Source organism: Mustela lutreola, chromosome 11 (assembly GCF_030435805.1).
Source record: "Mustela lutreola isolate mMusLut2 chromosome 11, mMusLut2.pri, whole genome shotgun sequence".
NCBI classification, from domain to species: Eukaryota; Metazoa; Chordata; class Mammalia; order Carnivora; family Mustelidae; genus Mustela; species Mustela lutreola.
In genome coordinates, this window is record NC_081300.1 from 39,912,157 (window position 1) to 39,924,747 (window position 12,591).

Genomic DNA, 12,591 nt, shown 5'->3' on the forward strand with positions numbered 1-12,591 from the left:
TGAAATTTTGCATTTGCAACGATGTGGATAGAACTAGAGTATATTATGCTAAGCAAAATAAGCCAGTCAGGGAAAGACAAATACCATATGATTTTACTCCTATGTGTAATTTAAGAAACAAAACTGATGAATACAGGGGAAGGGAAGGAAAAAAAATAGGATAAAAACAAAGAGGGAGACAAACCATAAGAGACTCTTAATCTCAGGACAAACTGACAGTTGCTGGAAGGGAGGTGAGTGGGGAATGGGGCAACTGGGTGATGGACATTAAGGAGGGTACTTATTGGGATGAGCTCCTGGTATTTTATGCAACTGATGAATCACTAAATTCTAAGCCCAAATTAATCATACACTGTAAGTTAACTAATTTGAATTTAAAAAAAAAAACAAAAAGAAAACAAAGTATATATATATATATATATATATATATATATATATATATATATATTAAATGGCTATTTATAGGTTTACAAATGTATAAAAACATCGAAAAAGATAAAAAAAAAAGAACATTTACCTACCTTTTGGAGAAATGAGAACTAGAAGAAGAGGTGGATATGTGATAGAAATAAAAAAGAACATTTACCCAGGTTTTTTTTTTTTTTTTTTTTTTTGGAGAAAGAGGAATGGGAAGGAAGAGGTGGGTACTGTCATTGTCAAATTTCAAGTTTGAACCCTATGGCCATATCACCTACAAAATAAATGATCCTTTAACAAATGAATCACCAATAATCACTTGGGATAAATGGTCTGGTAGTTTTTTATAAAACAAAATATATAGGCATCCTTTGGTCTTGCAATACCAAGCCCATGTATTCATTAAATAAAAAGAAATGAAAACACACGTCTCTTTGTACAAGAATATTAATAAGGAATGTATTTACAACAGCCCCAAACTGGAAATAACCCCAGTGTCCATTAACAAGAAAATGAATTAGCAAACTGGGACAAATCCCTACAATGGAACATCACACAGCAATTTAAAAAAATAACAAATTACTAATATACACAGCAAATGGATGAACCTCAAAGACATACTGAGTGAAAGAAGCCAGACACAACAGAGCACAGTCTGTGTAATGCCACTGAGACGATGTTCTTGAACAGGCAAAACTGATCTATGGTAAAGAAAAAAATCACAATGGCTCCTGTGGGGATATATGGACAGGGGTTGGCTGGAAAGGGACATGAGGGAACTATCTGGGGGGGGTAATGAAAATATTTTATATCTCATAGGGGTTATACTTAGGATGTGTTCATTTCAGTACATGTGTAATTTATCTTAAAAATAACGAAGTCTGGTTAATAATATGCAACTTTAAAAAAAAGATTTTATTTATTTATTTGAGATAGAGAAAGAGAGAGAGAGAGCAATTGAGGGCGAGAACATAAGCTGGGGGACAGAGGGAGACAGAGAAACTGGCTCCCTATTGAGCAGGGAGCCCAATGTGGGGCTCCACCCCAGGACCCCAGAATCATGATCTGAGCCAAAGGCACATGCTTAATCGACTGAGCCACCCAGGTGCTCCAATACTGTGTATCTTGATATAAGAAGGAAACAGAATGTGCTGATCATCGTAACCTACCCTGAAATGCATCCAAAAGAAGATGAATGGATGATGGGTAGGTATGTGATAAAATGAGAGAAAAAAACAATATAGCAAAATTGATAATTGTAGAATCTAGGTAGTGAATATATAGTTGTTCACTGTACATTCAACTTAGCTCTACGTTTAAAATTTTTCATAATAAAATGTTAGGGGAAAAATGTTAGAAAAATTAACCACCTTACTATGACTTAAATTTTCTTTACTCCTGAGAAAAACTGTGTTGTAAAATTAGGAAGGGAAATGTTTGGAGGGTAAGAGGCCTGAAATTTTTAATGGAACATGAAGAGAAAAACATCTAAAAAAAATATTTTTAAGGGCATTCAAATTCAGTGTGAGGAAAAGATTACACTGCATTTATGATTATTTAAATGAACATAAAGAACAGAACAATTTTGCATATAATAAAGGGCTGAGGAGAGAAAATATAAACCATCTAAAATTGGGTATGTGTAGCTTTTAGCAAGAACGGTTAATCCATGGTTCTAGAGAAGACTATGAGAGAATATATAAAAGTGCACAAACATCCCTAGACCCACCCAAATCAACATTCATGCACTGGTGAAACGTTTAGCAAGAGCTTACTACTGACAGCTTACATCATGCCAGGGACGAAACTGTGGCAGTGCCTAAGGTCCCTGCTCTCTAGAGTTCTAGAATGAGGTGGGAGGCATTACGATTACAGATCGGCAAATGATAAATCCTTTGAGAAGAAAACATCTGACCATGAAAATAGAGTGAGGGGGGCAAGGGGAGATTTAGATGGGTGGTTCCTGAGATGATATTTGAAGGCACCCCTCTAAGGAAGATCTGGGAATGGTTTTCCAAACTGAAAACAAAGGGTACAAAAGATAGGGACCATCCTGTTGAGATACAGAAAGCCAGCATGCTTGAAAGGCAAGGGGCCCCAGGGAGAGTAAATGGAGATTGTGGGAGGGGGAGTAAAGTGAACAGGAGACAGAGCATTAAGCCATAACTCAGGGTGATGCATACGTACTTGGACGGTTTTAAATAGGAGGGTGACACAGTTTGATTTACATTACATGGATCACTCTGGTTCTTGTGTAAAGAACAGATTACAGGGGTACAAGAGCCACAGCAGTGAGCTCAGGTTTAAGTCATTGGAAGAGTCAGTTCAAGAGAGGATGATGGCTTCAACCAACAAAGTGACAGGAGGCAGTGTAAGTGGTCAGATTTGGGATTTATTTTGGAAGTGAGGCAAAGGGACTTAAAACATACCAAATGACAACAAACACATTATACTAAGTGAGAAAAGTCAAACACAAAAAAGACTACTTATTGTATGATTCCAAAACTTAGTGACAGAAAACAGATGGGGTTGTTGGAGCCAGGGGCTTTGGGAGGGGATTGTGCACAACAGATTTGAAGGAACTTTTGGGGGTAATGAAATTAACTGTTCTAGATCTCATGTGTGTGGAAGAAGTTATATAATTACCAAAACTCCTCGACTTACACACTTCGTATGAATTATACTATATCACGTCAATAAAACTGAAAAACAACACAACCAAACAATAATGCCCCAGTGACAACACGCCAGAAACAACCCTTGCATGAAGCAGATCACAGAAATACACACAGCTCAGAACCATTCAGAATCTTTCTGGCCTCCCTCCTCCACCACTCCAGGCACAGAGTAGTTACTCGGTAAATTCAAATAACTGAAGCAGTTATGTGGAACGGATCAAAGGAGCATTTTTTGGACAGGACCAACATTCGCATTAATAAGGAAGAGCATAGGGGCGCCTGGGTGGCTCAGTGGGTTAAGCCGCTGCCTTCGGCTCAGGTCATGATCTCAGGATCCTGGGATCGAGTCCCGCATCGGGCTCTCTGCTCGGCAGGGAGCCTGCTTCCTCCTCTCTCTCTCTCTGCCTGCCTCTCCATCTACTTGTGATTTCTCTCTGTCAAATAAATAAATAAAATCTTAAAAAAAAAAAAAATAAGGAAGAGCATAAAAGTGCTGGGTCCTTCTGAAAGAACCCAAGGGATAGAAATGAACACAAACCGAGGCGCCTGGGTGGCTCATTGAGTTCAAGCCTCTGCCTTCGGCTCAGGTCATGATCTCAGGGTCCTGAGATCAAGTCCCGCATCAGGCTCTCTGCTCAGCAGAGAGCCTGCTTCCTCCTCCTCTCTCTCTGCCTGCCTCTCTGTCTACTTGTGATCTCTCTCTCTGTCAAATAAATAAATAAAATCTTTAAAAAAAAAAAAAAAGAAATGAACACAAACCCAAGGAGATAAGAGATTCCCATTTTTCTCCCCCTTCTCCACCTTCATAAGGAGGCTGAGAATGATGAATGAGGAGAAGGAGGAGAAATTAGGTGAAAGAAGCTGAGGATAGAAGTCAATTACTTGGGTGGCTCAGTGGGTTAAGCCGCTGCTTTCGGCTCAGGTCATGATCTCAGGATCTTGGGATCGAGTCCCGCATGGGGCTCTCTGCTCAGCAGGGAGCCTGCTTCCTCCTCTCTCTCTCTGCCTCTCTTCCTACTTGTGATCTCTCTCTGTCAAATAAATAATTAAAAAAAAAAAAGAAGTCAATTTTTTTTTTTAGACCAGTTCAATGTTTTCAAAAATTCTGAGTTGCCATTGCTTTAATATTAGATTTTGTGGGGTGTCCGGGTCTTAGGCTTTGTGGTGGGTGTGGAACCTGCTTAAGATTCTCTTTCCCTCTCCCTCTGTCCTATTCCACCTAAAATTTAAAAAAAATAATAATAAATCAGATTTTACAACTAAACTTCTGGCTTCTTTTAAAAGCTAGTCTTCTCCAACTCTGGACTCAATTCCCATGTGGTCCCATGGGCGGGCACCCCCATCCTGTGGAAGACTCATCCTCCACATTCATTTATATCATCTGGCAGTCTGCAGCTCCTGAAGACCTGAATTAGGAACTGGATAATGACTCTATGAACTTTGAAACCAGATGGAAACTTAAATACCCCACTCCCTTTGATAATTTTATTAGCCCCTTTCTATTTCCCTAAATTAAGTGATTATCAATAAAAATCCTTCTATAATGAAGAGATCAGCAAAGCACTGTAGAAAAATGAGGGAAGTCTTGCTGAGGACACTGGGTAAAATTATGCATCCAATCTTAGGAGGTAAAACTGAAGCCTAAGTATTGTAAATTTAAGGCAAGAGGGATGCATTAGGGACTCCATGGATCTAGCAATAGACAGGCAAAATAAGTATTCAGACATGGTTCCCAAATATGGCTCTGCAAAAACCACTGGCGACATGAGGTCATGTAACATTTTATTTATATTCTCAACACTAGGCTGCCTCACTATAGGGAGGCCAATAAGAAGCTGAATGGATACGAAGCCCTCAAGAAGGGGCTTCGTGAGCTTTAAACAGAATAAGGGGGATTGTTATTATTATTCTAAGTGATGATAAAAGTCTCACACTAAAATATTCCAGTGTAAGGCAATAACACACACCCACACACACACCCACATACACATACACACTCTCTCTCTCTCTCTCTCCCTCCCTCCCTCTCTCCCCCTCTTGGCCTGCAGGTCAGCCTAGACAGCCCTGAGTGCAGCTATTCCTAGAGCAAAGCCCTCCAGCCCCCCACTGCTCCTGAGATTTCCTTTGATGTTATTTCTGCATTCAGTTAGGTTCCAGAGTCCATCCTGGACTCATTTAGCCTTCAAACCTCGACTCTGCATATTTCTACACGGCATTATGTGTTGATTTAAATTTAACCCCTTTGGGGACACCTGGGTGGCTCAGTTGGTTAAGCAGCTGCCTTTGGGTCAGGTCATGATCCCAGCGTCCTGGGATCGAGTCCCACATCAGGCTTCTTGCTCTGCAAGGAGCCTGCTTCTCCCTCTGCCTCTGCCTGCCATCCTGTCTGCCTGTGCTCACTCTCTCTGACAAATAAATAAATAAAATCTTTAAAAAAAAATTAAAAAAAAAACTTAACCCCTTTGAGACGATTGTATTTCCTTTAACTTAAAATCTTAGCGGGGTGCCTCTCTAGAACCTTCAAACGTGGTCCTCAACTTGCTGTATTTTACTGCCAATTAAATAGGGTTAGCTAAAGTTGCGCTTCAAAAGTGAATATAAATCACCTGAACACCCTATTAAAATGCAGATTCTGATTTAGTAGGTGGGAGATGGGGCTCAAAATTCTACAATGCTGCTGGTCCGCGGGGCCTGTAGCCAAGTTATAAGGAAAATCTGGGCATAAAACTCCATCTGCTACATTATTTAGGTTCTGTTTGTTAGAGAATACATAATTTAATAGATCACTAATATTTAATTTGCCTGTGACAATACTAATGTTACTAAATAAACACACAGCGGTCCAACGACCAGAGGAGGTAAATTTCAGGCCAGCTTAATTACATCTTTCTGAAATTCTCAGTAATCCAAGGACAGATGAGCAACCCCATAAAAAGAATGGAGGTCAGAAACTATCATGGGACTCCTATCTATTATTCAACCACAGGGCATCTGTTGGCTGGCCCTACAGAATGGCTGTCCTCGCTTGAGGGGCATTCACCAAAGTATTCCAACTGCATGGTATTTTGGAATCACCCATTAATTCAATGGATACTGAACACCCACTGAGCGCCAGGCCCTGAAGGAGTAGCAATGTAGAAAGCAGCATTCCTTTCCTAGAGCAAAGGCTCACCAGAGTTTTTGGACCTTGAGGGTACCAAAGACTGTCATCACCCCATTTTAAGTGATACTTACCCAAGCACACTAGGAGGAGGAAGCATTCTATATTACATTTGTTTTAGCATCAGAGGCCTAGATGTTCATATTTAAACGTCAAAGTTTCATCTTGAAGTCAAGTCACAGGTCAAGTAATATGTCAATGGTAAGTGGAAATCAGATGGAAACTTCCACAACATTCCACCTATTCAACTCCCTGCATCTGTGCCGCTTTAATGCCCTACATCCCATGAAATGGATGGACCGTCCATTCTCCTGCTAAGGCCAAACCCTCTCCTGGCCCCCAACCCCTGCTGCAATTCCCAGCTCCTCTCTCCTACTCAGGGGCATTGTTCCTGGAAGTTTCTCTTCTCCTGTGCATCAGTTTGCCTCTCCCTATTGGGTCATTTCCATAACCTTATAGAATATTCCATTTTCCTTCTCTTAAAAAAAAAATTTTTTTTTAAGAAAACTCTTTTGATCCCACTTCTCCTTTCAGCTATTACCCAAATTCTCTTCTTCGCTTTGCTTCTCAACTCCAGGAAAGGGCCTTGCACGCTCCCTGTCTGTGGCTCCTGTGATCACACACGAACCCACTCCCCTCCCCAAGCGGTGGGGCCCACCATCCCACTGAAACTGTGCTTCTCAAGGTCCCCAAAAGCCTCCATATTATGATATCCAGTGCTCAATTCTCTTGTATAGAAATCTGACAGGATAATTTCATGTCTGTTGAATGTAATTAGTAATATTAAAAATGAGGGCTTGTATTTTATATAACTTTGTTTTTTAATTTTGTTTTTCCACAATACATTTTTAAAATATAAAATATTTTTATATCTTAAAAAATAAAATACTTATATAAAATATACTTATATATATTTTATTTTATAAAATATAAAATATAAAATAAAATATCAGCCAGCGATGGGCTGAAAACAACAAACCAAACCAAACCAAACCACACTGTTTTTTTCAGCTGATAATTTGAGAAACGCTGCTCTAAATATCTTAAAATTGCTACTCCCCCACATACTTCCTATCACACTTCCTTACTCATTTTTTTTAATCCTTTACACCTGTCATTATATAACAAGCGACATACTCCTGACTGGAATCTTGTTTATTGTCCACTGCCGCATGAGAATGCAAACTCCAGGAGGGCAAGCAATTGTGTCTATGTGCTCAGCACAGAACAGGGCAGATTTGCTGCATCGATACATGACAGCACTCCATGCGACAGCAGATCTAACCAAACAACCCATAAAAGACCAAAATGATAAGGATGAAGTAAATGAACAAAGATTTTATTTCAAAGAACACTTTGCCGATTCCTACTGTCTGCTTGAGTGTAGTGTGCACATGGGTGCCTGACAGCCAGACTTCTTAGAAGAATTCTAAAGGGCCTATCAGAAAGCCTGATAATGATCTAATTTTTGTTTTTGATAATTTAAAAACTCGGTTGGTAGATGGGATGGTTAGTCCTGTGTCAACTTGGCAGGATATAGGACTCCGTTATTTAATAAAACACTTATCTAGGTGTAGCTGTGCAGATATTTTGTAGGTTTGGTTAACACCTATAATGGCCTGACTTCAAGTAAAGAGACTATTATCCTCAATAACAAAGCAATTCCTTAAAATTAGTCTTTCTCACACATGTGCGCGTGCGCACGCTATTGGTTGTTTCTCAGGAGAACCCTCATTAACAAATAACATCCGAGCGGTCCATAAGTATCTGTAATGATTAAAAAAACAAGTAGCTTTATAATCTTATGTGAAAAATGAAGTCTTTGGGATTATACACCTCCTGTAAGAATGAAAGGGGCAGCAAAATGGGCAAAAGGGGGTCAAAAGGTATAAACTTCCAGTTATAAATCAGCCATGGGGCTCTGAGGTACAGAATGGTGGCTGTAGTTAAGAAGACTGTGTTATATATTTGAAAGTTGCTAAGACAATAGATCTTAAAACGTTCTTGACACAAGAAAAAAATGTGTAACTATGTATGCTGACAGCTTGCTAGACTTTCTGTGGTGTTCGTCTTCCAGTATGTACAAAGTTCAATCATGATGTTGAATACCTGAAAACTAACATATGTCAATTACACCTTGACAGCATTTAAATAAAAAATAAAATATACTAAATTTTAAAAAAAGATTGAAAGCACTATTGTATATTTCTGGGTCAGCTGAAAACTCATCAGGAAACTCTCGGGCCCTCCTCAGAGAAGCCCTAATTTGATGCAGCCTGTACTTGACCACAAATGGAAAGTTTTAATCTGCTTACCTCAAAGTCCTTCAGAATTATCCTCAAGAGTTTCCTTTTAAAAATTAGGAAAATTCTGTGACTTAGAGCAATTTAATCCAACTCAATTCAGTAAATATGGCTCTTTGTACCTTCAAGTATGCCCCAGTCTGTACCTATTAGGTTTGCTAGACCCATTCTCAACCTCTGCATCCTTTTAGGTAACTCCCTAAGCTCCAGCTCTGACCTTCCCCCAAACCCATTCTCCCAGTATCTTGAGGATATTTCCATTTGGGTATCTCCCTATCAGACTACTATATACCTGACAAGCTGCATCAGGAGTTCTATTATCTCCGGAGCCGAACTCTGCCCCACTTTATCTCTGTCACCTGTTAGGGAGTTGCCTTCCACGCCTTTCTCCCCCTTTATCTATCCTACCCAACTGGTCCACACATTTCTTTATAAATACTTATTTTAAACGTAAATTGGATTCCCTTTCAGTTTCACTTACACAGCTTCAACTTATCAGCACCCTCCTCCCTCCCACTGATAACGGAAGAAAAGGCAGAGGTAGGAAACCTTTTCCCCAAAATGTTTTAACAACTGATAAACAGAGATATGAATAAAGTCAATTTGAAATGACAGCACATTAAAACAGAACTTCTTAAATTAAAGGCCACCAAAGGAAAAAAGAACCAAGCTAAAAGGAAGGCTATCTGGGACATCTCAGAAATGTCAGAGGTCTATCTTTTGTGGCCCAGTTTTATTCCAAAAGAAATACAGATAAGACATAATACCCATTCCTGGATTTTTGCTTTGTGAGATGACTTTAAAAGAAACAGAAATTATGTGTTGAGTCTTTATGATGGGCCACTTTTACATTTTTTTAATACTCCTATAAAAATTTCATTATTCACCATATTTTACAAATGAACAAACAATAAAAGAGATTAAGCAACATGGTGGTCACACAGCAGATCTGTGGCAGGGCTGAATCCAAATCCTGCTCTCTCTTAAGCCCACCATTCCTACAATTTATAGAGTGCTACATACATATTCATTCAATGCATTTTTACCATTATTAATAACTTGCTTGACTTGAAATAGGTTTCAACGGAAATCAGCATCAACAAAAGAGTTCAACAAGTTTGGAAATTAGCTTCAAGATGGGATAATATAGAGAGATTTCATTTGCTTTTCTTCATTTTCCAATCTAAGGTCAATGGAAGGGAGTAATTCACTTAGGAAGTACAAATGGTGTTACTAGCACTCACTCTCGCCAGTGCAGAAGGAACTCTAGTTAACATTTATAAAGTGGAGGGGGCCCAAGTAAATTTGCCAAAAGGAGGAATATGGAAATTCTGCCCACAGCCAGAACAATGGACATAGATTTGTCAAAACAAAGAACAGTAAAGTGAGGGAAGGCCATTCGTCCAGCCCTTGTTGTGCTACTCCATGACTATTTTTCCAGTTGCTGGTTTCCTATTCAAACTCTAACAAAGAAAAAGATTAAACAAAAGATTTAACTTTTTACACATTTTACTATCCTTTAGCAGAGGCAAAAACACTGCAAACAGCAAGTTACAGCCTTCAAAATCCAAACCAGGGAAAACAATCCCCAATCAGACAACAATCTCCAGTAACAAAGTCACCCACTTCAGTTCTACAAAAGGAACCTTCAAGACTTCATGTGGATCTCTGGTGCAACTTAATGCTCATACAGACTAAATTTACCCACACTTACCAGGAGGTTATTACCACCCTGAACTAATCAATAGGTTACACTGTTACACAATGGTACCTTGGCTTCCATCTTGGCCTTGGGATTTATGTCAATGAGCTACATCTGGACCAGCTGGGAAACAACATCAGTCATCAGTCAGGAGGTCAATTAGACTGGAGTTTAAAGTACATAGCTGAAACAACAGGCCTTGAAAAAAGAGCCACAAAATAAGGACTAGGGCACTCGCTATTTAAACACTGTGTGGGCTGCGTTTTTCTTCCTGGATAGCAGCCGGTTTTTCCGTGGTGCTTCTCAGTTACTAGTCTATAGGTGTCAAGGACCACCTAAGTCCTCTGAAAAACCTTTTGTGCCCTTGCATTTTTAATATGGTATTTTTTTTCCCCCCTGGTAAGCCAGAAGCACTTCCTAGCCATTACGGTATTGCCCCAGTCAGCCAAAGACATCAAGAGGGCTTCCACTCCCACTCTATGCAACTCCGCCAGCACCCCCACCTCCGCCCACACCAACATGCACACACTCGGTGGCACACCCGTGCAGCCACGGCAAGAAAGCTTCTAAGTAAACCGAGAACACGAATCCAGAGATCCAACTCCCATTTCTAGTTACTCAAACACGCATTAAGGGCGTGCCAATTTTATACAGGGATTCTGTTTTCAAACTCTTTTTAGAAACTACTCGTTTTTATCTGTTCTTTCCATCGAGTTAGGGAAGCGCTGTGTAAGGCAGACTGTAGCCTCCTGTCACTTCGTGGATGGATTTTAAGGGCTCACTCAAGGCTTGGTGCTAACGTTCAAGTCCCCATCACACCCTGACAGGTATTTAAACTCTAACGACTACACAGTCTCTTGGACGTTCCAATTTGAGTTGATCTTTGAGGGGCTTGAGTGTTTGTATTAGAAAAGGGAGGCGGGAATGGAAGGCCAGTTTGCACAGATCTGTATTTACTCAAGAGGCTAGCCTCAGTGGGCGTTCTGGAAGCGTGCAGAGAGCCAGCAAAATAAATCCGACCTGGGTGGGGGGGCGGTGAGGGAAGCACCTCGCAATTAACTGAGCTCGGCGGGTAACTGCTGTGCAGCAGCCTACTCACCTTGTGCCCAAGCAGGTGCCGGCTGTCCGGCCAAGAGCACCTTCCCCCGCTGGTGAGCCCTAGCTTCTGGCGGGTCGTTCGCCTGGGAACCCCATCCCTGGGCTCTACACCTAGGCTTCGGGAACAAGCAGCGACCGGCGGAGGGGCCGGGGGCGGGGGACGAGGGATAGGGAGGCGGGAGGCGCTGCAGGGCCCGCTTGTTGCTGTCTTCGCCTCCTGAAATCCTGGGTCACCTTCCGACCGGTCATTTTTCCCGTGGTGTGGACTGCCCAGGTCCGGGCGTCTCCCTGCAGCAGCACCATTCGGGCGCGGGCTTCTGAAATCCCACCTCGCCCTCCCCAGAAGCGGGCGCGCAAGCCGAGCTCCCCCGGCACTTACACGTGGCCACAGCGGGTCCGGACAGGCTGGTGCAACACCTCGAGGCATACAGAACAGTCGAAGGACGTGACGGGCAGCTCGGGGTCCCCCTTGCGCTCCAGGGCCCGCGGGGCGGCCGAGGCGGGGGCGGATTTGCCGCTATCGCTGCTCAGCACGGAGCCCATCGCTGCGCTTCTCGCCCAGACAGCTGCCAAGAGCTCAGTGCCTGCTGCCGGTTGTTTTGTTGTCCTGCGGTAGAGGAAGGAAGTCCCGGCCCAGCTGTGATCGCCGCCTCCCAGCGCGTCCAGCTAGAGCGCCTAGCAGCAGCCTCAGCCCCGGCGCCCAACCTCCGTCTAGGGCAGACGAGTGCGCCGCCACGCCTGGAACTGGCTTTCGCTGGCTGCCTCGGCGGAGACGTGCAGGCGGAGGCGGCAGCCGCACGGTGCGCGATGCGACAGCCCGCGCTCCTGGGAGAATTGAAACCTGAAACCTCAACTGCCGAGCCAGGGACCTGGGCCGGGCGTGAGCCTTCCTTCCGGGCGTTCGCATACATCCTCCTTACAAGTTCGAGGGAATGTGGGTCTGGTCGTGCTTAATGGGAACCAGAACCCGCTGGTAAGGTGATGATCCTGTCCGCCCTGCACTGTTGTAATCATAAAAGGAAACGAAGACCTTCTATGACGGGTGCGTCTCCTAAGACTGTGCTAACCAGGACTTGAACATCGGATCAATCAATACTCCATTAATGGAGAGGTAGCATGGGGCAGTGAAAAGGGTTCTGGAGACCCAGATTCGAAGCTCAACTCCAGGACAAGGAATCTAGTGCTAAATTCTATCACCCCAGTTTCCTCAGCTCACGGTATCCTGCTGTTGCT

General features: G+C 42.3%; 1 protein-coding gene across 3 annotated transcripts in view; it reads right to left on the reverse strand.

The window, feature by feature from the left end:
- Positions 1-12,053, reverse strand: part of RNF125 (ring finger protein 125) — a 45,623-nt gene extending 33,570 nt beyond the window's left edge. For 2 of the 3 annotated variants that reach the window (XM_059139497.1, XM_059139496.1), the window contains exon 1: positions 11,738-12,052. In XM_059139497.1, coding sequence (XP_058995480.1) covers positions 11,738-11,901 — 164 coding nt within the window. In that variant the 5' untranslated portion in view covers positions 11,902-12,052. Of the gene's footprint in view, positions 1-11,737 lie in introns of all 3 variants that reach the window. The other variant, XM_059139495.1, reaches the window with a different exon arrangement.
- Between the last annotated feature and the right edge of the window lie 538 nt (positions 12,054-12,591).